The sequence below is a fragment of the Lepidochelys olivacea genome (genome assembly GCF_965140295.1).
Source record: "Lepidochelys olivacea isolate rLepOli2 genome assembly, chromosome: 5".
Taxonomy (NCBI): Eukaryota; Metazoa; Chordata; order Testudines; family Cheloniidae; genus Lepidochelys; species Lepidochelys olivacea.
In genome coordinates this window covers 100,384,306-100,411,639 of record NC_140415.1, presented here as the reverse complement: position 1 = coordinate 100,411,639, position 27,334 = coordinate 100,384,306, and the positions used below count along the sequence as shown (strand labels likewise).

The 27,334-nt window shown below is 40.8% G+C and overlaps 1 protein-coding gene across 2 annotated transcripts in view; it reads right to left on the bottom strand.

Moving 5' to 3' along the window:
* Positions 1–10,517: 10,517 nt before the first annotated feature.
* Positions 10,518–27,334, bottom strand: part of PTAR1 (protein prenyltransferase alpha subunit repeat containing 1) — a 46,820-nt gene continuing 30,003 nt past the window's right edge. For both annotated transcript variants that reach the window (XM_084629706.1, XM_084629707.1), the window contains exons 6-7: positions 13,438–13,754; positions 10,518–11,032 (exon numbers count right to left, since the gene is read on the bottom strand). In XM_084629706.1, coding sequence (XP_084485832.1) covers positions 10,687–11,032; positions 13,438–13,754 — 663 coding nt within the window. In that variant the 3' untranslated portion in view covers positions 10,518–10,686. The remainder of the gene's footprint in view (positions 11,033–13,437; positions 13,755–27,334) is intronic.

Genomic DNA, 27,334 nt, shown 5'->3' with positions numbered 1-27,334 from the left:
TTGCAGATCAAGAAAGAAACACTAGCAGGTCGGAAAGAGGGTATGCGAACAGGTGCTTGTTTTAATTATATACAGTTTCATACATGGCAACTAAAAATACTAACTTGAAAGTAAACAACTAAAGTCTCTTTGTTCTTCACCAATCTGTCAGATATTTGGACATGAGGATAGTTTATAGGCTATGTCTGGGCTAGATATGTAACACTGCATTTGAAAATTGCTTGTGTGTAAACAGACTATTTACATAAACTAAACAAGTCTGTTTGACACCATTTACAGATATATGGCAAAATATGGTTCCTACATCACAGAATTTACAGTCTCAATCTAGATTACTACTGATTAGGGAAGACTGTTTATCTCTGAACACAATGAATTTGGACTGCAGTGTGAAATATGTAGTCAAACAACACAGATTTTTAAGAGATGAAAAGTTTATTTAAAAACCCGCCAACATTTAGCAAAAAACAATTTTACACTATTTTCAATTTTCTACAGAAAGACAATAATTTATAGCTGCGCTTAGTATATTCTCTCGCTAGTACATATAAAAACAAGTCTACAGATAAATACGTGGAAAATTCATTCTGCCAGCCACTACCACTAAAATTGTACCTGTAATTTTGGAAGACATCTGCATAGGATGGGTTAGAATTCCATGGGTGGTATTTAATATATTTTTGTACTACTGCGATAATGTTTAAAAAAAAATTATATATAATTAGCATGCAATACAAAATAGCCGAGAAAAAACAAGATATAATTTAGTGTTCAGAACTGGAAAACAATGGTCGGATACTGTCCTATGTTTCTAACCAGACATCATTTTACATAGTTTAGAATTTCAACTTCTCTTCACAACAAAGCTCAATGTATAAGGGATCTGAATTTATAAGGAATTAAAATTTATACCCAATGGGATCCTCTTACATGTAGAACACATGAAGAAGGCGTGTTGGGTCTAACCGCAGTGGAAGAAATTATCCATTACTAGATTCTTACAGTATGATTCAAGTTCTCAAATGAACTTGAAGTAGCTACATTTAAAAAAGAAAATCACCACTGTTACCTAATTGAGTGATTATGAGATGACAAGTACAAAGACATTTGTGCAGTTTATTATTGCACCATAAAATTAAATATTTACTGTGCACTTTAAGAACAGTAAAACTAAAGCCAATCAACATTTGCTAAAATCCCCAGCAGCCAAGATAAAATCAAAGGTATCTAATGCCCAGGACCCTCTATACATTCAACTTCCCACAGCATGCATTTAACATTGAACTCGGATGTCAAGCTTTATGCAGTCCATCAATAATACGGTCTTAAAACTAGGTTTAAGACTCATACTGCATCTTACTCTAAGATTCACACACATGCATACACCACATTTCAGTTTCTTAACACTGATGTCCACAGTGAACTCTACCATATGCCTAGCAGCAGAATGTGACATCAGAGTATCCCTAAAGAAGAAGTTTGGCAAGATGTCAGATACAACTAGCAACTACTGTCCTAAAGATACTTATTACTGTTTTTAGCTCAGATTTTCAAATTACTCCCCTTTCCCTCTTGGCAATCCCAGGGCAATTGTCAAAAACCCTTTCTCTGCTATTAAAAACTAACAAAATTTAGTTGCTTCTACAGCTGTTGCATACGGGAAGCTTCCAGTACCCCAATCCCTCTCCAGTTGTCTTTTAAGAACAATAAGAACTAGCAACCTTAATTTTTTTCCTTAAGGATGATACAAACTGATAAATACCACACCAGGAACAATACTGTTTTCCATGAGAGCCTGGTTTACGATCATGCATAAAACAATTCACTTAAGACAGCTGAGACATTTATAATGCATCTCATTAAACATTTTACTGTCACTATCAGGTAATGGTTTATCATCTTTTATCTCCAGTATGGGCCCAACCCTGCACCATTAAAGTCAATGGGAGTTTTGCCATTGGCTTTAAACAGGTACAGGAACAGGCCCTATTTGCAGTAACAGATTAAGGGCCAGATCCTGCCATCCGTATTCACATGACTGAAGTTTTGCAGGATCAGGCCTAATATAGCTTTTATCCAGTTATTACGAACCCTTAAAAAGGCCTCAAGTTTAATAATGAACCCAAAAGTTACGTGTACCAACACTGCACTTACACATTTACAATTTCTTTCAGATCCTCCCAGTCTCCCTTTTCAGCAGCCAAGGATGGGAAGTCTCCAAAAAGATTTTCAGAAGGTACTCAACATTTTCGTAAAACCAGGCCCTTTTAAAGGAAGTTCTCAAGCTCAGTACCTAAAAATGGAGGCATCCAAAATCATTGGCACTTTTGAAAATCCTGTCCAATGTGTTTTGTTTTTTTTTTAAAAAAAAGCACCCATTAGAAAATAGCAAAAACTAAGAAGTACAGCACCCAAAGATACTGTTTCATGGATGTATTCAATCACTCACAGTAACTACTTAGTTGCCTTTCCTCCACAAGAGGAAGCAGAGGGGATTATGCAAGAGAGTTTTCAGAGTAACAGCCGTGTTAGTCTGTATTCGCAAAAAGAAAAGGAGTACTTGTGGCACCTTAGAGACTAACCAATTTATTTGGGCATGAGCTTTCGTGAGCTACAGCTCACTTCATCGGATGCATACCGTGGAAACTGCAGCAGACTTTATATACACACAGAGAATATGAAACAATACCTCCTCCCACCCCACTGTCCTGCTGGTAATAGCTTATCTAAAGTGATCATCAGGTTGGGCCCAAGTACTCCTTTTCTTTTTGCAAGAGAGTTTGTAACCACAGATCTTGAAGCACCTCATTCACAACATGCCTCTCTTGGAATGCTCTCCAGGCGTGCTCTTTGGGATTCCAGGTCAACAGATGGGGGAGGCTTGCCAAAAGTCCACCAGATTCACCCATCCAAACCTCAGAGCCCAGTCTGCAGTAATTTATGCTCTTTGCCCCTGCCTTCACAGTTTGGAACAATCTCCCAGGGCATCCAAGGTTGGCAGTGCCCTTATTAACAGCTCCTGTAGAAGCTGTGCTGTTCAGGAACTTGTGGAAGTGAGATGGGTTAGACAGCAGTGGCAAAAAAAGGAATCTCTGAGAATGCCCTTTACCTTCAGCGATCCCTGAAGTTGGCAGAGATCTTGGAAGATTTACTGGCATGGTGGAACCCCCAGTTTCTTCTACAGGGCAGCAAACAGCCCCTATGGAAGAACTGCCATTCACAAAGCCTCAAGTACCTTATCCAAGAATAACCCAAATGTAGGAGAATTGGGCCCTTCATTACAAGAAGGGATTTATGCTGGGCACAACAGTCTTCTCTTCCTAGTTACTGTAGCGCACATATCATGGATTATTTATTCACAACTGGCTTCTTACTTCTGACCGTGTTCAAGGAATCTCTCTCTTTACTGATCTACAGTGGTATTCTCTTAAAGGAATTTATCTTGTAATAAAAAGGTAAGCGCTGGAGGAAAAGTTACTTTTTTTACATTTATTATTCTGTGGAACACTAACAATTTATGTGCATTGTTTTATTCCCACCATCATACTATTTAAACTGTTTTGTCACCATGTATTTCTAGTGCCATCAACCTTATTTTTAATCTAATTTATCTGCACCAAACAATCAATGTGCAGAGTATTTAAGACAATGATAGTTGTATATCCAACAAATATGAAAGTTTCTGATAAAATGCCATCTTTTGGCTAAAAGTTGCTTACATAAAAGAACAGTATTTTTTCTAATGATATGACGGAAAAAAATTCACTTTTATGGCTCTCTCTCTCTCCTAATTAGGTTAAAATTTTGTGAGATCAAAGTGATCGCTTTGCTTTATAAAATTATACAGCAGTTCACACAGGTACTACAATACTGACCTACATATCTGCAGTACCACGGATTCCATTGCTACCTAAAACCATCTCTCATTTTTCAACATTCCCAAGCACACTGTTACAAAATGGGAACACTGCATTAAATGTAGCCACTTCACAAAGTAAAAAAATGGACAAATGGGAATGGTCGCAATATGTATTTTTTGCCTTGTAAGAAACACTTTTTCTTCTGATATTTTATGTCACTTATGACACTTGAAATACTAGACAATGAGAATCTATACTATATATTTATCTATTCATAATGCGTCTGTATAGGAAACCAATCCGTAGTATCTAGGCACTAACATTCACATCTCATGTGAACGGTTAACAGTCTTCCAAGAAAACCTACCTTGCCTCACCTTAATCCTATTCATTCAGAAAATTCAATGTGCACAACATACAGATATGTTAGTGTTTGTTTTTTTTAAACCATCTATTTACTAGGATTATGAGCAGGTTCCATACAGTACAGATAAAAATGCTTGAACAAACAGTTTTCTGTAAAGAGTTCTGCTCTTTAGTCAAGCTGTAAGGTACATAAACATACAATGTCTAACTGATAAATAAAAATCTTTTGCCTCACAAAACAGGTTTGATTCTAGTGTTCAGAGTCAAAGTGGGGTTTAGAAAAGTCAAAATATATATGTCAACAGATACAAAATAGACACATTTACCCTGGTTTTCTAAAGCCTGGCCCTGTGAGGTGCTGAGTGCCTTCAACTCCCATTCATATCAATGGGACATGAGTGCACTTGGGAGCTACACAAGAGGTACCCAGCAACTTTCAGGATCAGGCCCACAGTTTCCTGATAAATCACTATAGCAAGTTAAGATACAGAGTAAAGTTTGTGTACAGAAAGTGAATATTGGGGGCAAATGGGAAAGGCAGGCCTAAAGCAGGTACCTAGCTACAGTTTTAGCTAGTGACTATATACAATACTATTCTAGACTAAAAGTGTTAAGAGCTAGTTCTACGTTTATCGCTTATGCTTTTTATTAACCATTGACTATAAACTGTAAAAATGTGCCCTAATTCACAAAAATAATCTATACCCTGAGAAATAACGTTACACACTAAGTAAAAGCCAAAAGGAAATATCAGGTTTATAATCACTGACCGTAGTAACATTTTGAAAGCATAAACTGACTACAAAGAATTTTCTTGGAAGCACTAGTTTCTTCCATTTGACTGCAATACAGTGCTCTGTCAGAGGAAATAGTTGATGAGAGTCTATGCAAATTATATAGTTTTCCAACTTTCAAAACTACTTGAGTTATTCCATTTTCTCTAGATTTGTTTAGTTAAAAAAAACAGACAACCAACCAAAAAAAGCCCCCAAAACTCTTAAGGGAAACTAAATAACCTAACAGATAAAGCTTTTGCTTTTCACCTCTGAAATGAGGATCTGGGTTTAGCCTGAGCTTCTGAATGAGCCTGATGAACACCACTTAAGGGCACTATCAGAGCATTTTGGGAGGTAGTCAAAGTTATCCTTATGTTAAATGAGGCCACCTCCCCATAGCTTCCTTACATTCTTTGTTAGTTGGGGAAAAAGGGACAAGCAGTTCAGAATGAACCATTCTCTGAGCACAATGGGAAAGAGAAGGAAAACCACTGTAGAGAATACAATGGCCTTGTTTTGTTACTAAACTGCATTTTAAGAGCATTTGAAAATGATGGGGGTTTTCTTCTGATAAGACTAAGTTGTAAGGAAAGAACCTCAAATAAAGGGGAAAATAGCAAACATGCTAGTCACATCTGCCTTTCACTCCATTGATCTCAAGGTCTCTGTAGAACAGGGGTTCTCAAACTGGGGGTCGTGACCCCACAGAGGGTTGGTTGCAAAGTGGTTACATGGGGATCCTGAGCTGTCAGCTCCATGAGGCTGAGAATCCTGAGCCCTCAATAAATTAAATTACCCCCCACCCCCATTCTTAATTTATAAGGGGGGGGTGTCACACCCCGAGGCTTGCTGTGTAAAAAGGGTCACCGATACAAAAAGTTTGAAAACCACTGCTGTAGATGATGTGAGTCTGACAGTTTATTTTTTAAATTATAGTATAAAGGACCAAAGAGCTCAGGATCACTTCTGTAATGTGGAAGCAGCACTACAGGCTTATAAGGGAAAAAAAGGCCTTGTCCAGAAGTTTGATCATGAAATCCCTGCAACCCAAATGTTAAATTATCCGACAATTGCTGTACTTTGTTCATTTTTAAAATACACATTCTTAAGAGATTTGATTGCTGGATTTGATTGTCTAGACAAGGCCTCTTCAAGACCCTTTGATTCTGGTTGTCAAGATTATACAGTACTGTTTAAAGATTCATTAAATGACTTACTTTAAGGTAAAGAGTGAAAAAGTACTCCTATGCATAAATTTCTAACACAAAACACTGAAATGCTTTAGCTAGTTTCAGTTGAAAAAACAGAATCCAAACTTTCTTACTGTTAATTCTTCACTATGCTCTTTTATTTTATAAACCAGTGCTATATAAGGTAGCTATACAACTAGTCATAAATTACTCATTGGACTGAAAATTCAGTTGTCCCCTATTAAAACAATGAAAATATTTCTAAGATTATAAGCATTCAGCCAAGCACTGTAGTCATCCATCACTACAGTCATCAATATGTTTTGCCCTACTGATTACACCAGAAAAAACAATTGCTGATGCAATACTAGGTAATGCACATTACAGCAGAGAACACTACACATCATTTAAAAATGTGATTGTTCATTTTGACTTGATTGAAAATGAAATTAACCACTTTTAGAGTTCTAAATGACATTCATTTCTCAAAGCCTTCAATTCATCTTCAGTGCAAAGATGTTGCTATAAGACTGAGTCAGTGCACGAAAAAGATTTGTACCAATGTAAATGCCATACAATACAATAAAGGACAGAATTAACAGTTACTGAAACTTAAAAAGGACACTGACTGATTCTTTTAAAGGGTAAGTGTTTGGTGCTGCATGGCTGCAGTCAGGTGTTTCACCAAGCAAAACCCTCATTAAATTATTGAGTTAGAATGTTCTGACCTATGACACAGTAAATGCCGAATACAGTGTTACTTAATACTGAAGAGCTGTGCTCAGTAACTTTTATGTATGTTAATCACCAATGGCCTGAAGTCTAATAATTTTTACTGCTATTTATTGTATTCCTCCTTCCCCCAATTAGGACTTTAGGGAAACCAGTCAAACTAAATTAAGTGGTCATGTTTGTGAAAGTTCATGGTTACAAGACATCACAAAATTCTAAATTTGAAAATATACTCCCAAGGAATTACTTTAACCACTTCAGACAAAAGGCTAAGGGGCACTGACATCTTAAACAAAATATTTTTAAAGTGAATATATTTCCTTTTTCTATGTTTTTACCACCACCCTAGGTTTTCAAGATGAAAAGAAGTTTTAAAAATGTATTTTCTTTTCACTGTGATACTGTTGGTTTAGTTTTTAGATTTCTCTCAACTTGGAAAAAATGCAACTCATTGAAGTCAATTTCACTTTTGCCTATAGTTTCCCCACCCACCAACCCAACGTTGGGTCCTCAATACTGCAAGGTTTGTGTAATGCAAACCTGCAGGAAATGGTTATTTTGTTTACTAATGTAATTGTTTTCTTTGGAATTTTAAAGCAATCATGGAAATATTTTAATCAGACTTACACTTTCTGAAAAAAAAGTTAAAAAAAAAATCTACAATTTCAGTTGACAGTATCCCTTTAAAACTTTAAAAAAAAAACCCACCACAACAAAAAAAACAACACCACTTTACTCCAAGACCTATTGGAGCACCTTTAAGGTGTGAAAATGCATATAGTTCTATAAGGACCAAATTCTGTCTTCATACACATATGCATAATTCCCAGTGACATCAAAAAGGAGTTGCACACAAGTATCAAAGAACAGAGTTTGACCTTAAGTGTTTATGATGATGGAAGGGCTGTCAAATTCAAGATCAGAATATTTCCACTATATAGCTCTAGAGAGCTAACTGAGACTTCAGTCCAACATAAATTTATAATGGATTTCAACTTATGTTCTATCACCCACCCTTGATAGTCTCTCCCCCGCCCCCTCAAATCTTACACTATGGTACAAGCAGAAGACTGCATTCTCCCCGATAATAAATTTCTACTTCACAAGGCACAAATTCTCCTTACTTTTCACCCTCCTTCAATACCTTTCTATTAAACAGGTAATCTGTGAAAAGATAAAACTGAAAGAGATAAAATTAAGGACTTTAAATGTAATTTTAGGATTGACAATATAATCTGTAATAAACTACAGGGGTAGGCAGTGTCACACTTTCTGGGCACCCAGCAGTCACCAAGTGTCTCTATGAACTTAGTGTAGCCACAGAGTAGCTATGAACAGAAGCTCCAAGTCATAGGAGGCAGCAATCTCTGCAGAGTTTAAAAATACAGGAGGAGTTTAAATTTAGAGACCTTGTTTAAACAATGCTTGCTGTTTCCTGAATGACCATATTGGTTGACCTTTTCTCAGAAGGTCATTAAATTCAATCACATCGCTAAAGCCAAACATACCATACAAGGGGTCTATTTCCCCTTTGACATGCAAGAGTAACTCCAACAATGGGAGACTCAAAAGGGACATGGGACCACAGGAATCCTGTATATTCCCAGTGCTTTTCTACTGCTCATAGTATTCTTTGAGCAGCAAGAGCAGCAGCATGTTGGGGAAGCACTTGATGCAAGGCAAGACAAACAAACACAGGGATTGTGGCAAAGGATCTCTCCTGAAGCTATGAATCCTCTTAATTAGTCTGCTCTGTTTGAAACAGGGGGTAAAAAGTTGCCTTAGTGCAAAGGTTCACTTTATACTGGCATATGCTTCTACACGAGGGCTTTGCACTGGCAAGATTACACTGATGTAGCTACACTGGTACAGAAGTCCGTCATGTAGAGTAAAGTTCTGAGAAAATGCCAGTACAAGTATTTATACATAGCTGCATTGGTAGCCAAAAGGAAAGTCAGGATCAAAACTACCCTGAAACTGTTTAAATTGTCCTTCCAGCACACATACACTTGAGGGGTTGAATGGGAAAAGGTCCTCTGACAGAGAAGAAAAATGAAATTGATGCCCTGCTTCGTGGGAGGAAGCAATGCACAAGCATGGAAGGGAAGAGACCCTGCACATTTTAAACAGTACTAAAACTGTCAGCATAATTCCTTTTTATCCCATCATCTAAGATACTCGTATGTTCTTAGTTTTTCTATACTTTTTAAAGTGTGATTTAGTGGGCTTTGTGGGACTCTGTAGTGTACATAATACATTCAGAAATTTAAATAGTGTTTCTAACTCTGGCTTATTGAGGTAAAAAATAAAAAGTATGACATAAGTGAAAAAACTTTGCTAATAAATCCTGCACACTTAGCTTTAACCATACTTCTTCACTGTGTGTGAGAAACATGGTTCATTTTCCTGCCTCCTCCAGTGGGTATCTGACTTGACAAGGTAAATTTAGTAGGCTTTGATATCAACCACGTACAACAGATGTGTGAGGCAAATAAAAGACCACAGACAATAGCAAAAAGCACAATTCCAGTACTGTAGTAATATTCGCCCTTACAAATAATGAAAAGGGGAACTGAAGGCAGAAACACTGCAGCCTGATCTTTGACAGATAGACAGCAATTCAGAAGTAATAATTCTTATTGAAAAACCTGACTCCACCGGCTTTGGTTAAGAGTCATTACCAGCATTCACTGTGGTAGAGAAGAATAATTTGGAAGGTGGTTCATGTTACAATGAAAAATCCACCTATTTGTTTTCCAGACATTCCATTTGGATCAAAATTTTAAACTTTAAAAAACAAAAGCCCCATTGTTCATAGTTAGGGCCCTAACAAATTCATGGTTCATTTTGGTCACTTTCAGTCATAGGATTTTAAAAATCATAAATTTCATGACTTCAACTGTTTAAATCTGAAATTTCACGGGGTGTTGTAATTGTAGGGGTCCGACCCAAAAAGGAGTTGCAGGGAGGAGACCGCAAGGTTATTGTAGGGGGGTCTGCGGTACTGCTACCCTTACTTCTGCGCTGCTGCTGGCAGCGGTGCTGCCTTCAGAGCTGAGCAGCTGGAGTGCGGTGGCTGCTGACTAGGAGCCCAGCTCCGAAGGCAGCAGTGCAGAAGAAAGGATGGCATGGTATGGTGTTGCCACCCTTCTGCACTGCTGTTGGCAGGCTGCTGCCTTCAGAGCTGGGCGCCCGGCCAAGACCCACCACTCTCCAGCCGCCCAGCTCTGAAGGCAGCACAGAAGTAAGGGTGGCAATACCGTGATCATCCTAAAATAACCTTGGGACTCCCCTGCAACTCCCTTTTGAGTCAGGACCCCCAATTTGAGAAACGCTGGTGTCCTCCGTGAAATCTGTATAGTATAGGGTAAAAGCACACAAGAGATCAGATTTCATGGTGTGTGACGCATTTTTCATGGGCGTGAATTTGGTAGGACCCTGTTCGTAGTCCATGTTAAAATAAAAAAAAAGTTTAAGTAGGACAATGGTATGATATGAAGATGCCACAAGTAAAAATATAAATTGTTAATTTTTTAAAAAAGGATTAAAGAAAAAAAGCAAACTACATTTGTTTAATAAAAAGCTATGCCAGATTTTTTTTTAATAAATAAAATGAAATATTACTTTGTATATGAATTTTAGCACTGACCACAAAGAAAGGTGAGAAGCACATGGGTAGCCAACACTTGCAACCATGACATGCATGTGTTTGATAAGAGAATATTGCACTAAAAGAGGAACCCTGAAGGTTGTAAACTTCCTTCATGGACCTAGAAAAGTAACTAGCCATTTCCTGTATGCAGTAGCAAACCTGGCCTGCTCTACATCTCTGCAAGTTGCTAAAATGTTATCAATGAACCTGTATTCCATTTCCAAGCCAAGAGAGTCCTGTATAGGGGCACGCTTCAGGCGTTTGATTTCTTGAGTATAGCCTTGTTTGCCTGAATCATTTAAACCATCAACATCCATGGCATGAGTCACATGACTGACTGCTGTACTGGGGTGTGAATTATTCAAAGTTCCATCACTGCTGTCCACAGATGTCAACCGTACATTTGGAAGAGGAAGTTTGTTGTTTAAATGGTGCTGAAGATAGAACACATGCCGTCTTCAACGGAAGATCAGATCAGGGGAGGGAAAAAAAAAAAAGTTACACACTAAAAAATAAAATAAAATCAAGCTGCTGCCACAACTAAAGATATTAAAGTAACTGAAATTACATTTCAATATGCCCTCTGAGCAAACCCCACCCCAAAAATCAGCTTATTTTGCAAAGGTGGGAAAAAAGGGATGACTTCCTGTTAGGCAATGGAATATGAAGCCTTTCACTTCTCTATGATTGATCTAAATAGTAACCAAAAATTATTACCGTTCAACAGCTGGTACTTGACATACCTCTCAGCTGAGTGGGTAGCTTCATGTCACTTCCTTGTGATGCAAACATCAGAGCACTATAACCACCATCACAATTGACATTTTGAGCAACAAGCTCAGCAGACTTCAAGCACTGAGAATTCAGACCGAGTTCCTTAAGTCCAGGTGGAAATACATGCTTCCTTTCATTGCCCATGCAGTGTTCTGTTGCTGCCCATGTTGTACCCATCCCCAAGTTAAAACAGAAGACTTCTGTCTCCAGGAGACTTCTGTTAATCTAGTATCTTCACTAGCATCACTTACCAAACCCCACAGCAGGTGTGCACTTGTAACCAATTAATCAGTGCACGTGTTCCACTCTGTGCCAGATCCACAGAGGATATGGGTCTCTTACAACTTTCAGCTAGAGATCCCGATTCTTCAGCTCAAGCAATAAAAAGTCATGCTTTCAGGTCAGAGGTTCCCAGCTCAAAACACTAATGTCAGGATGGAGGTTGTCACAAACATAAGCAGGGATTTATTTTGGAGAAATGTCTACACATACACAGTAACTTTTTTCAACAATTTTCCATATTTTCAGTGCAATATGAATGTGATCTCTTCCATTAAATTGATGGAGGAAACTATTTAGGTTTTTTTAAAAACAACGATTTTAGTGTTCATGACAGGTGCCAGATCAGTAGCTGCAGTGCAAGCTACCCTAATTGTCCTACCAATGTGCCTCAACACTGTCTTGTTTCATTTTGTGACTTCTGAGCTTTTAAAATGAGCAGTGCACTACCGATAAGGGGGGGGAAGAGGGGACGCCAAAAAATAAATCAGTCAACAACAATTTCTGCTAAACTTTTGAAGCTTTCAGAAAGGTTTTGATTCTCCTGGGTTTCAAAATAGCAATATTTGAAAAGTGAAAAATTGGTCTATTACCACATTTATCTGCATTTTCAAAAAATAAGTTTTTCTAAAATAAAATTCTTTAACGTCCAGCTCTTCAATTTGGAAAAATCCCACGATGACTATGCTGACCTGTCAGCAATAGGTGAAAAGAAAAAAATACAAAACCCAAAATGAAAGATTTCTTGAAATTTTCTATTCATCCAAGTCAAAACTGCCACAAAAGTTTCCATTAAAAAATGCATACACTTAGTTTAAAAAAAAAAAAAATCATACCAGCTGTATTCACTTAGTATTGGAACAACCTGAATGTTGACAGTGTGAAATCCTGGCCCAACTGAGGTCAATGGAAAAATTCTCATGGATTTCAGTGGGGCCAGGATTTCACCCAATGTTTATGGGAACTGACATGTCACTAAATGTCAGGGAAACCATAAAGTGCTGTAATTTGGATTTCTTGAGTAGGTGAAAGCGTTCAAATAAGTTTTTGCTACTTTTTGCTCCTACCAGCCAGCACATTTAAGAAAGAGTGAACTGAATTCCACTCCCTCTTTTGTATCATCGAGAGAATGGTTTACCACATTCTAATTACAGTGCCAATCAGTTACATCTGTACTAACACACTGAAGGCAATGGAGTTGCACAACTGTTACCAAAAGGCAGAATATAGTGATGCTGTGTAAGACGACCCCTTTTGGACATTCAGATCCCACATTTAGTCTGCAGGGTTGTAAGTTTAAATAAAGACTTTTTCTAACCTAAAACATTTGATATAAATAATGGAAAGCAAACATGGAACGCTAAGATACCACTTTTACAGTCCCAGATCAGAGTAGAACCAAACTTGAATTTAAGAACGAAGAAAAGGGGCAATTATTCAACTAAAGTTAGTTTTCAGAGCCAACTTACTCAGTGTGCCTTTGACTACACTGTTTTTTATCTAGCCACACACATTTGGAGACTCTGTGCAGTCATCTTTTGTCCTTCAAATGTAAGGAGTGAGGAAATGCTGTCCTATGGAAGGATGTGTATAACTTATTTCAACAAGAAACTGAAATCCAGTCAGGTTTTCTATTTAATAGCTCTGATAGGTGTGGAAATCAAAAATCAAAGGCTTAGCATAGGGCAGGAAACTAGTCTTTACTAACCAAGATGTGTCTTTAATCAGAATTACAATTTGCCCTTTGACTTCAGTTTCAAAGCAATAAAATCATTCCAAGGGATGTTTTATTTGATAAGCCCTCTTACCTGTAACACCACAGCGTTTCATGCCCAGGGAAGGTATCAATAAGATCAGTGCAGAGCTCCAGCTCTTCCTCTAGAAGATGGGGGAGATCTACTCTCAGTTCTTCTGTACAGACAGCTTCAGATGCTTCATTTTTTTCATCCTTTGGAAGACTGGGGATTGGCTCATTTACCAGCTGATTTTGCACCAGTATAGAATTGTCGGTCACAGTTCTGCCAATCAAGGACTTTATTAAGAACTTGCGGTAGTAGAATCCACTATGGTCTGAAACATGCATGGACACCCAATGTTTAGTGGAAGAAAGTTCATCAAGGAGAATCTGAAAATAAGTAGCAGTAAAATTAACCAATCCATAGAAATAAGAAATTTACCAACACTGTTTCTTGTATCAAATTCCCCCCCCCCGCCATAATCCTTCCTTTAAGTTTGCCGCCAACTCTATCATCATCACCACCATCACAGTTCCTCCTATGGAGAAAATGGTAAGTTTAAAAGAACAATGATAAAATGAAAGCATCCATTTAAATAAACACTTTCCCAAAATAATTACCTCATTATACACAACTTTCCAATTTAGAATACTAATTCATAGGCAAAAGAAAATGTTTAAATGACATTGTTACATACAAAATAACTCTATTTGTGGACCAGACTTCTGAATCTTGGAGGCTCTTTCGCCAGCCTATAGCAGTAGCAGATGCAGGCCATAATACAGGCCAAAATCCTCTGAGCAGACACTGGGCAACCTTTCATTCTGTCTGCCATTGCAATGAACAACTATGTTGACTTACGGAACAGCCTTGTTCTATCTATGTGGAAGACCAGCACCCTCCTGACGTCCAGGGTGTGTAGCCTGTGCTCCTCATCTGACGCACAAGACTTTGGAAAGAAAACAGGCAAGTGTGTGTCCTGGCCAGTATGAAACTGGAAACGACCTGGGGCAGAAACGCTGGGTGCGGTCACAGCTGGACCTTATCCTTGTAGGAGACCGTATAGGACGGCTCTGAAATAAGAACACTGATCTCGGACATCCTGCGGGCTGACATTATCGCGACCAGGAACAAGACCTTCCAGGAGAGAGGCAGGAGAGAGAGCAGAAAGCTAGAGCTTCGATAAAACGAGATTCAGGTCCTGGGGTGGGGAAGGAAATCCCGGATATGCGGGTAGAGACACTCCAGACCTTTCAGAAACTGTGACATGACATGAGCAAAGATGGACTGACCTTGGAACAGAGGATGGAAAGCCAAGATAGCAGCCAAGTGGACCTTGATCAATGACAGGGACAAACCTTGGAGTTCGAGGTGCAGCAGATAATCTAGGCTCTCCTGCTTGGCCCGAATATGCCATTCCGAGGCCCAGCTCATGAATCTTTTCCATTTGGCCAGGTAAGTTGCTCTGGTGGAGGGTTTCCTGCTACCTTGCTGGATACGGGCCGAGGATGCCTGTTCGTCTGTGCTTTGCCGCGCAGTAGCCAAGCCGTCCAGTACAGCGCCACCAGGTTCAGATGCAAAAGGCTGTCATGGTTCAGTGACAGCAGATCTGGCCAAGGGGCAGTTGTAGGCAGGCGGCTATGTAAAGGCTTGGCAACGTGCCAAACCAGTACTGGCAAGGCCATGCGGGGGCTATTAGGATAACTTCCACCCTGTCTTGCCTGATCTTCACATGGACTCTGGTCCAGCGGCACTGGTGGGAAGGCATACATCAGTGCCCCCGACCATGGAATGAGAAAGGTGTCTGACAGGGAGCCCCTGTCCATTCCCAGGATCGAACCGAACATGTGGCATTTTCTGTTCTGCCTGGACGTGAACAGGTCCACCTGAGGAGTCACCCACCTCTGGAAGATTATGCTGACCACCTCCAGATGGAGTGACCACTCATGGCAAGAGGAGAAAGTGCTGCTGAGGTGCTCCACCAGGACATTCCTGGTTCCACGCAGGTGCGCTGCTATCAGATGAATGGCTTGCCGCACACAAAAAATCCCAAAGGCAGAGATCTTCTTGACAAAGGGGTGAAGACCTGGTACCGCCCTGCCTGGTGATGGAATATCATGGCTGCATTGTCCATCAGGACCTGCACCACCTTGCCCTTCAGGTGGGGCAAGAATGCCTGGCAAGCTAGGGAAACTGCTCTGAGCTCCCTGACGTTGATGTGGAGGGCCAGATCCTCCTGCAACCAGCAGCCCTGGGTGTTCAGCTCCCCCAGGCGGGCTCCCCAGTCCAGATCCCAAGCATCAGAGACCAGGGTTAGCAACGGGGACGCGAAGGGGACTCCCTCCTACACTGACCTGGGGTCCAACCACCAATCCAGGGACAACCTGATGTGGTCTGTTACCCTAACAACCCAGTCTAGCTCATGCCTGTTAGGAATGTAGACCGATGGCAGCCATGCTTGCAGGCGCTGGAGATGGAGCTGAGCATGGGTGACCATATATGTACATGCGGCCATGTGGTCCAACAGCCGCAGGCAGGTGAGAGTCAAGGTGAGCGGGTGGCTCTTTACAAGGGAGATCAGGTCCAACATGGCCTGAAAACGCGCTTCTGGAAGGAAGGCTCTGGCTCGCGTGGAGTTGAGAACCACCCCAATGACCTCTATTCGCTGGACAGGCGTTAAGGTGGATTTTTTTTTTCTTGTTTATTAACAGGCCCAGGTCACGACAAGTGGAATGCACCAGATCGAGGCTCCTCTGCACTTGCTCCGGAGACCTGCCCTTGAGAGCCAGTTGTCGAGATACAGGAAGCCCTGGACTCCTTGGTGTCCCAGGTAAGCAGCCAATGGTGCCATACATTTTGTGAACACCCTGGGGGCCGATGAAAGTCCAAAGGGCAGCGCTGTAAATTGAAAATGGCGCCCACCCACTACGAAACGGAGGAAGCGTCTGTGACCTAGGAATATGGAAATAAGTATCTTTCAAATATAGGGCTGTGTACCAGTCTCCTGGATCTAGGGAGGGGATGATGGAGGCCAGGGAGACCAGGCAAAACTTCAACTTTTTGAGACTTGTTGAGGTGATGCAGGTCCAGGATGGGTCTGTGGCCTGCCTTTGCCTTCAGAATTAGGAAGTAGCTGGAATAGAAACCTTCTCCTTTCATGTCCCGAGGGACCTTCTCCACCGCCACCAGGCACAGGAGGTTTTAGACCTCTTGAATGAGGAGTTGCTCGTGAGAGAGTTCCCTGAAGAGAAGGGTGACCAGATGTCCCGATTTTATAGGGACAGTCCTGATTTTTGAGTCTCTCTCTTATATAGGCTCCTATTACCCCACCCCTCCTGATTTTTCACACTTGCTGTCTGGTCACTCTACAGAAGAGGGACGGGAAAAAGTAGGAGGGAGAGGTAGCTGAAAGTTGCAGGATATAGCTCCGAGATACTATGTCCAGCGCCCAACAGTCTGAGGTGATCCACAACCAAGCCGAATGGTAGAGACAAAGCGGGTCTCACTGCTGAAGACCAGTGCCTGGAGTAATAGGGTGGATCCGGGGAATTGACTGGGATGTCACTCTTGAGCACATCTTCAAAATGAGTGCTTCTGGCCCCCGGGATTGCTTTGCCGGGCCGGGCTGCATGGGTGAGCAGGAGGAAGAAGGGTGGTGACAACTAAAACTCATGTCTCTATCCCTTCTCCTAGCAGATCCCTGATGGGGCTGCCAAAGCCTTCGCAGCTGGGCCGACCAGAACTGCTTCTGTGCAAACTGCAGCATATGCATGCCCAGTGAGCGAAGGGTGGCCCGAGCGTCCTTCAACCCATGCAGCCTCGCATCTGTTTGTTCAGAGAAGAGACCATTCCCAATGAATGGGAGGTTCTGGATCGAAGTCTGCGTCTCTTGGGAAATGCCAGCGGTCTGAAGCCAGGAGCTGCACCGCATAACCACTGCCAATGCGACCATCCAAGCTGCCAAGTCCACCGCGTCCCACGCCATTTGGAGGGAGCAGCTAGCTGCCACGTTGCCTTCCTCCACTAGGGTGCTGAATTCATGAGCCAAACCCTGTGGGAGGGACTCCTTAAACTTATGGAGGGAGTCCAATAAATTAAAATTGTACCTGCCTAAAAGGGCTTGACGGTTCGCCACCTGGAATTGCAGGCTGGCAGTGGAATAAATCTCCCCCCACCCAAAGGTCCAGTCTTTTGGCCTCTTTATTTTTGGGAGTTGAGCTGGTGTGCCCCTGCTTGTCTTTTTTGTTGGCCGCACAGACAACCAGTGAGCCCAGAGCTGGGTGGGTATAAAAGATTCTTGAACCCGTTGGCTGGGACAATACTTCTTTTCAGCCCCTTTGGAGGTGAGGGATTGAAGACTGGATTTGCCAGAAGACCATGGCAATTTTGAGGACCCCGTCATGCACTGGTACTGCAACACGTGCTGGGCCGTAGGCTGAGAGGACACTGAACAAGGTGTCTGCCTGCTTGGCCATCTCCTCCACCTATGGGCCCAAGTTCTCTGTCACCTATCGAAGCAGGGCCTGGTGTTCTTTAAAGTCGCCAGGCGGGCTGGCCCTCGAAGGTCCCGTGACCGTCTCGTCTGGGGATGAAGTTGGTGACTGTACCAAGGGGAAAGACCCCAGGGCATCTTCTCCCATGGGAGAGGGAGGTTTAGAGGTGAGTGCAGTCTCCTCTATCTCCAAGTGCGACTCAAACACCAAGCCCGGTGCCGTCAATGCTACCAACATTTGCTCTGAGGCAGCGGCAGGTGAGTGGTACGAAGGGGGCATCAACACAACTGGCATGCCCCATGTGCTCCAGTAAGGCCACGCAGCCTCAGGAGTCCAATTGCACTGGTGGAGCCTGGGTGAGGGGCTGAACTGTCCTTCATGCTGGAGGAATCCCCTTCCAGTGACCACAGTGGTGCCATCGATGCCTGCATCTGCCTGCTGGGAGTCGCCGCTGGAGACTGGTGCCTGGAGTGAGAGGATTGGTGTTGATATCAAGGCGACTGGTGCTGGGAAGGACTGGAGTCGCGACAGGGAGTGCTCCCTCAGGGCAGGCAACCAAAATCTGCGCTGAGAGGACGACTGGTGGGAGGGCAAATGGAGCCAGCAATATGGAGATTGGCACCTCCCCTTAGGCAATCTGCGCTGAGTCTGCGGATTCTGTGATTGCGGTGCTGGTGATGGAGGGAAAGCTCCAGAGGATCTGGGCTGCAACTCCGGAGATCTGTGGCAAGGAGGAAAGCGCTGCCTTGCCTCGGGGGAATCGGCAGCACTCTACTACCCCAAGGGGTCTTAGTGGCTGGCTTGCGCTCATGGGGAGCCTTTTCCATTTCCTGCGGCATGCATGGTGGGGACATGGGTGGAGGTCTCTGTTCTCTCGGTGCTGGGAGAGTTTGAGAAGGTGTCGAATGCCGCCAGGAGTTTGGGTCCCCTACCACTCCCAGGAGTCAGTGGTGGATCCTTTAAGGGGCTAAGGGCCCCAACCTGGGAAGCATGCCCACATGGCTCTGGAGTGGCTGAGCGGCCCGGAACTGAGTCCTTTGCCCGATGGCCCATGGCCCTTCTTGGTCAGTGCTGGTGTCAAGGTTTCCCCCCCCACACACACACTGAACTCTAGGGTACAGATGTGGGGACCTGCATGAAAAACCTCCTAAGCTTATCTTTACCAGCTTAGGTCAAAACTTCCCCAAGGTACAAAATATTCCACCCGTTGTCCTTGGACTGGCCGCTACCACCACCAAACTAATACTGGTTACTGGGGAAGAGCTGTTTGGACGCGTCCTTCCCCCCAAAATACTTCCCAAAACCTTGCACCCCACTCCTGGACAAGGTTTGGTAAAAAGCCTCACCAATTTGCCTAGGTGACTACAGACCCAGACCCTTGGATCTTAAGAACAATGAACAATCCTCCCAACACTTGCACCCCCCCTTTCCTGGGAAATGTTGGATAAAAAGTCTCACCAATTTGCATAGGTGACCACAGACCCAAACCCTTGGATCTGAGAACAATGAAAAAGCATTCAGTTTTCTTACAAGAAGACTTTTAATAAAAATAGAAGTAAATAGAAATAAAGAAATCCCCCCTGTAAAATCAGGATGGTAGATATCTTACAGGGTAATTAGATTCAAAAACATAGAGAACCCCTCTAGGCAAAACCTTAAGTTACAAAAAAGATACACAGATAGAAATAGTTATTCTATTCAGCACAATTCTTTTCTCAGCCATTTAAAGAAATCATAATCTAACACATACCTAGCTAGATTACTTACTAAAAGTTCTAAGACTCCATTCCTGGTCTATCCCTGGCAGAAACCAGCATATAGACAGACACACAGACCCTTTGTTTCTCTCCCTCCTCCCAGCTTTTGAAAGTATCTTGTCTCCTCATTGGTCATTTTGGTCAGGTGCCAGTGAGGTTACCTTTAGCTTCTTAACCCTTTACAGGTGAGAGGAGCTTTCCCCTGGCCAGGAGGGATTTCAAAGGGGTTTACCCTTCCCTTTATATTTATGACAGCTGGGGAGCCATGCTTCTTGGTTTTCTTTTTTGGCACCAGCAACGGGGAGCAGTCCTGCGTGGAGCCTGGTGCCGGTTGTGTGCTGCGCACTGAAGCCGAGTTACTAGGAGAGTCTTGGCGAGATAGCCTGGAAGCTGGACAAAGGGCTGCCTTCATGAGGAGAGCCCGCAAATGAATATCCTGCTCTTTCTGCATCCTGGGTCAAAATTTTTTACAAATATGACACTTGTCCTTCACATGTGATTCCCCCAAGCACTTGAGGGACCTGCTTTGGAGGGTCACTTATAGGCATAGGCCTGTTACAGTCCATGCAGGGCTTAAACACTGGAGACTGGGGTATGCCCTGCCTGGGGTGAAGTCCCTGCTGGAACTCTAACTTCTAACTACACTTAACAACTACTTAACACTAACTACTGTAAACAAACTATTTACAAGGTCCGAAGGCTTGAAGTCAGAAGAGATAAAACTGCTAGCCCTTGCTCCAAATAATCACCACAGGCAGTAAGAAGAAACTGAGAGGGCGTAGGGATGACACATGAGCGCGCACATGGGTACACGCACACCTAGAATGGAATCAACTTGAGCAAGTACTCGAAGAAGAACTAAGATTTGCTTATTTACCATCTACTACAAAAGCATTTGTAGCTTTTCCACTCTTTACAAAGGAAGGAGTCTCAGAGACCTTCCTCAAGGATGTGAAAGAAGTACCTGTGGAAGGGGTCTAGCACAAGATTGAAATCCCATGGGGGCCTAAAGAGGACAGAGTGACAGCTTTAAAAAAAAGTGCTAGTGAAAAGTTGGGAGGGAAAAAAAAAATCTAGTCTAACAGAGGAGTTGCTTCTACCTACTGGGAGAGTGGCAAACTACTAAACAAAGTCTTCCAAACTCCTTCACAGGAGGAACAACTCCAAATACTTCACATTCATCCTCTGTTCATCTGCTAGAACTTGAAATATGATATGTACTCACTGTCTGGGATAGCATGAAAAAATTGAGAACAACTAGGTTGTACTTAGCCTGTCAAAAACCTTACAGGGCTTGAATGAGGTGTCCATGATTATAAAGGATATAGTGAAAAGTCCTTCCTTTTTATCATGCTACCATATAAAAGAGGGACATTGAGTCTTTCAGTGAAATGAATGGCCAGTAAATTTAGAACCAACAGAAATACTATTTAATTCAGGATACAATCAGTCTGTAGTAACACATTACCAGAGAACATCTGAAATACTGCGGCTGGATTGTGATCAGAGGAAGTCCACTGATATTCAATGGGAGGGAGAACATCAGGTGCAGGATTTGAGTAATGAAAATTTAGACTCCTGAGCAGAGGCTGGCCTCTCTTCACCCCTTACTCAGGGGAGTATCATTCTGAAACAGATGGGAGATATGCTCACCTGCAGATCTTAAAAATAGAATTTGCAATGGAAAGCGTCCTGCCATTTCAACAATGGAGTTACTTCCAAGGTCTTTCATAATATGTTAAAAAGACTTGAGGGCCAAAATATGGGAAGTGCATCATTCCACAAAAAGGAAAAGACATTGTTTGAATGTTTACAGATCGATGGCTATTGATGATTTACAGTGAGAGCTACTGTTAAAAAAGCAAACCACACTGTATAGGAAGATGTTGGTGGAATGTATCTGATTTACTAAGCTACTCATTGATGGATACCAAACACTTTTAAAAAGGGATTTAATAACCCTTTTTTCCTGGAAAGAATTTCAACCAGTAAAATAATGTTCTAAATACTAGACTATAGATTGTGATAGAAACCAAATAATTAGGGCTGTCAATTAATTGCAGTTAACACAAGTGATTAATGCAAAACAAATGTGACTAGCTTAAAAAAATAGGTGTGATCAGTTTTAATTAAATTTAAATAAAATACCAATTTATATTATAAATATTTTGGATGTTTTTCTACATTTTCAAATATATTGATTTCAATTACAACACAGAATACAAAGTGTACAGTGCTCACTTTATATTTGATTACAAATAATTGCAATATAAAAAAGATTAGAAATAGTATTTTTCAATTCACCTCATACAAGTACTATAGTGCAATCTCAATCATGAAAGTGCAACTTACAAATGTATAATTATTATTTACATAACTGCACTCAAAAATAAAACAATGTAAAACTTTAGAGGCTACAAGTCCACTCAGTCCCACTTCTGGTTCAGCCAATCGATATGACAAACAAGTTTGTTTACATTTGCTTGCTTATTTACAAAGTCACCTGAAAGCAAAAACAGGCGTTCGCATGGCACTGTTGTAGCCAGCACTGCAAGGTATTTATTTACATGCAGGGTGGATAAAAATCAATAGGATTTTTTTGATAAAATGCTTTTTGAGGAAAAAACCTATTATAGCTCAAAGATATCTCATCATGGAATAGAGATTATAAATTCTATAGTATGAGACAATATATTCATGTAATTTTTAAGAAAAGTTTTGTAAATGAGTTTCAATAGTTCATGGATTAGCAACCCAATTTTATGGGGTTCCAGGGGCTTCTGTATAGATTTAGGTTAATCTTTCTATCTACCCAATGGGACTCAGTGCTCAGTCTGGAAGATACCATCAAAGATGCTTAGTTTTGCAGTTCTCAAACTGTGGATTTGTGTCTCCAGAGGTAACATGTTTCTTAACAGCAAAAATGTGGTTGGTTGGTAGGTAGGTAGGATGGGGGTGGGAGGGAAGAGAGAAAGAAAGGTGAGAAATAGTTAAATAAAACAATTTAAATGTCTGTCTGGTGATGTTCTCCTCCTAATACAGCATGGCAAAAAAATCCTCCAAATAGTAATGATTAACTTGTTGAATTGGAGATAGTTCACCTCCCAGTGACATAGTGTACCTTCTAAATATGAAACCTATATGTATTAAGGTTATAAAAACCAACAAGAATGCACTTTTATGTAGAAATCCATGATTAAATCGAGTCTTCCTGACTAATGATTTAAATCAAATCCAACCTGTTATATTCCAGATATGCTAAATATTCACATGCCCCTTTATGCTTCAACTTGTCGGCTCTAAAATTTTACATTGTTTTGGTTTTGACTGAAGTAAAAAAAAAAAAAAAATTCTACATTTGTAGAATGCACTTTCACAATAAAGAGATTACACTATAGTACTTGTATGAGGTGAAACAAAAATAATTTTTCAATTTTTTTACAGTGCAGATATTTGTAATAAAAATATAAGGTGACCATTGTACACTTCGTATTCTGTAATTGAAATCAATATATTTAAAAATGTAGAAAAACATCCTAAAATATTTATAATAGAATACCAATGTAAATTTATTATTGTTTAACAGTGCAATTAAAACTGAGATTAATTGCAACTTTTTTTTTAATCATTTGACAGCCCTACAAATAATGTGTTCAATAGCCCAACTATATAATTTAAAGCGGCTAACCAGTGAATTTCCAGACAGGCTTTTTAACTGAACTGTAAGAAATACCTAGAACACTGAAGTTGTACTTACGATATATATAAATTTTTGCCGATACTAATACTGATGTGTTTTCTGTTCAGTCAGAGATGCAATTTTTTGGAAACATTTCTAAATAACTAGAACTGATTTCTGGAGAGATTGGTAAATCTGGCTTCTTCTACTTCAACATCACCTAAAAATGCATCTAGAACTACATGATAAGCTTCTTTAAAGGATTTAATCTCTATATTTTCTCCATCTGGAAACTTTAATTTAACTGAAGTCAGTGGGAGCCTTTTCATTTACAACAAAGGTCTCTGGATGTGTCTGTTAGGCATAATCAGAGTTCCTTGCACTAGTCCAGGGGTCTGCAGCACGCGAGCTAATTTTCAGTGGCATTCACACTGCCTCGGTCCTGGCCACCGGTCTGGGGGGCTCTGCATTTTAATTTAATTTTAAATGAAGCTTCTTAAACATTTTAAAAACCTTATTTACTTTATATACAACAACAGTTTAGTTATATATTAAAGGCTTATAGAAAGAGACCTTCTAAAAACATTTCAATGTATTACTGGCATGCAAAACCTTAAATTAGAGGGAATAAATGAAGACTCCGCACACCACTTCTGAAAGGCTGCCGACCCCTGCACTCGTCTCTGCCCAAACCAACTCTTCCCCACCTACAGAATCACTACTGTGAACAAAGTCTCTCCCTCTTCTTCCAGCTCTGATTATTAAACATGGCTCCTCAGAAGAAAAATCTGTGCACACACTGTGCAGTATGATTCTGTACTACAGACATACTAGAAAACCAGACAGGATAAAAACGCTTCTGTTGTGCTTTCCACCAGAGGATCTCAATGTGCTTTGCCTAGCTCATTTGGAAAAGAGTTTACATTCTCATTTTACAGATCAACAAATTGAAGCACAGAGAGATTAAAATGACTTGCCCACAGTCACACAGGAAAATCTGTGGCAGAGTCAGGAATAGAAACCTGAACTCCTGACTCCCAGTCCTATGCTTTAACCACAAGACCATCCATCCTTCCTCTCTCTGGCAGATGTAATCTGTAGTTTTAGAGATTTTTGCTAAAAGCAATGGCAGCCTCAAGAGCGGTTTAAGAAAACCCAACCTGTTAAGTAATTTGTGCCTGTGCTGCGCACACTGCATTTGACTAAGTTTTATGAGATGATCAGACTTTTTACTTAAAATGAAAGATTAAAAAAAAAAAGTTCCCCAAGCCTCTTGAGACCTACCTAGAAAACCCACTGTCTGTAGAACATAGCAAGGATCTTCCACTGTTGTGGAGTCTATCTAAGAAGTAATTGGAGGCAACAGAACTCCTTGACTGACTAGCTTTGATGGGGGAAGCGTCTCTTTTTTGTCTTCCATGGTAAGACAAGTACAAGGAGCTTCCATCCTGCTCCAAACAGAGAATAGATATAACAGAAATGGAGTGAGTTTATCCCCATCTTAGCATTTGCCTTTGTTACTATAAACACCACTGCCACCACATAAATCTCAGCTTCCTCCCGTATTTGGTTATTCTGAGAACCTTTCTTTATGCCCCAGAGAGATGCCCCCAACCTCTTTTATATCCTAGGTTGAAGTTAGTAAGACTCACTTGACCAGATGTCAGATAGAGCCAGCAAAAAGAATTCTGCATTTCAGGATTCTAATACCAGACAAAGTTAGTCATTAAAAGAAAGACCTGCATGCAGGGTACTCCACCCCATTACAATGGCCTTTTTGCTGACTAGGTCAATCCATCACAAAGCCAGCCCGCATAACCTAAATCACATATATTCTGTAGGATTGAGCCATTTGAGTTACCATCTCTTACTGTGAGCCATGTGTACAAATGATTTAATTCTGCAAGCAGATAATATATTTAAAGCCTGTAGTAGGGTTACTGGGTAAACTCTAAGCTTTTTTTTTTTAATTTAAAAAATAAAATAAAGTGAGATTTTTAGGATCAAAGACAGACAATATTTACCTTTTAGCGAATGAGACTGAAGCGCTGGTTATAATTTTGTAACATCAACTACATTTACGGCCAAACTGTACCCTGAGATTTTTTATACCCTTCGAAGAATAAAGTATATTAGAATGAGCTTCAAAACGTTCTAGATTTAGAAAAAATATAATTAAAAAACCCAACAGCTTTCTAGGAAAGTTTACAATATTGTAAATGTTAATAATAATATTTTTGGGCTAAATTTTTCAAGGAGCCTCAACTTGGATGCAAAACTGCAGGTGCTAGTAGTTGTGAGGGTAACAAACCAACCAAACATGAAGAGTTCTAGCTACCTAATTTTTGGTCACAATCAGGCAGGTTTACATTTAAATATTATAATTGGCATTCACAGTGAATTAAATACATTTAACTGATCAAAGGTACAAAATTAGAAAAAAACCCTACAAAATTATGGTCCTTTATGGGAGGGAAGGGGGGAGTGTCAGGTCTCCTTTTTTCCCACTTATCTTTTCTTTTCGTTAATTCTTTTCAGGGTGTTCATGCACAAATACATCAAATTGAAAATGTCCTTTTTACAATTCTATGTATTTACATTCCCTAGATTATAGGTATGTCCTGAGACTTCCAACCTCCCTCGTTCTCTCTCTCCCTCAAGTTTAACAGCCCCCCTAGTTCCCACAAACACCTCTAATGCAGCATGGCAATAATGCCTCTGAAGTGCTGCATCAGCAATTGTCACAAAGGATTCTGGGATCAGCATAAAGATCTTTCCTAAGGATTAAAAGGAGACCAGTAGGGAAACTGGGATGATTGCAAAGATGGATGGAAGGCAAAGGGAAGAGGGAGTTTCAGAACATAAATTTAAAACAAAAAATAAAAATGAGCTGGTGTGTGACCTGCGTTTCCTTCACGGCCATAATTATTTGTGAATTGCCATTGCTCAGTGCAATTCACATAGCTGTACACGAATGGAAACACCAGACAAATTCTAAATCCAAGGAGAGCTACTTGTGTCAAGCTGCAGCCTCTCTCTTTACCTATTTTGATAGTCTACAGCTATGAGAACAGTAGCTGCAAAAGCATTTGAGATGGTGCCCCATCCTTCAAACAACTGCTGCCACTTAATTGCACTGAAATTTAAAAAAACAGACACACACACACACACACAAAATACAGCCATCAAGGGCTTGTCTAAGAGTCCTCAATTCCTGATGAATAAACCCCCCAAATTCCGTAGTTCTGAATTTTGCACACCCACCTTTTATTTGAGAGACAGATGGGAGAGCTGCTGGATGGTCTGACTACCTCACACTTTTCAGGTTATTATGGAATACGTACAGTTTTTTAAAAATGTTCTCAGGTGAAAAAGTATAAGCAAAATGACCTCCCAGGCTGCCAGTGATAGGCCCAGAACAGATTTTGTGGTTCTACACAGTCAGCACTCTCCTCTCAAATAAAAATAGAACCCACACAGATGAGGTGATGGTAGTGAAAGAATGCAGAGTCAGGAACAGCTACCATGGAAGGTCAGAGCATCAGCATAATAAAGGCATTGAACTCACCTTACAGCTGAGAAATCACAGTGTAAAAGTAATTAGAAAATTGTACTTTTTATTTTAGATTATGTCACATGTCAACAACTTCACCTTCCTGTAGGCCTTCAGTGCATTCCATTTTTGGATGAACCATATGGACATGCCTGAGGTGCAACTAGAAGATTTTCACAAGACATCACCACTGAAGTTGATAAGGCATATTTAAGGCCAGTTAGTCTGTTCTGCCTGTTTGATGTATTGCTGATTTATTAAACTCAGCATAAACTGGGATGAAGGGTGTCCTTGAATTTCATGAAAATGCTTATAAGCACCACTTTTCTGTTTCTGAATTGCCTGGTCTCTTTATCCTATACTAGTCCTCTATGCACACATTCTGACATCACAAAATGACATGAAAGAACACTGGTAGTGAAACTAAAAGGGGAATATTAAGAGTATTGGAATGACATCTGTTGCATAATATCTTTTGTTCTAATGG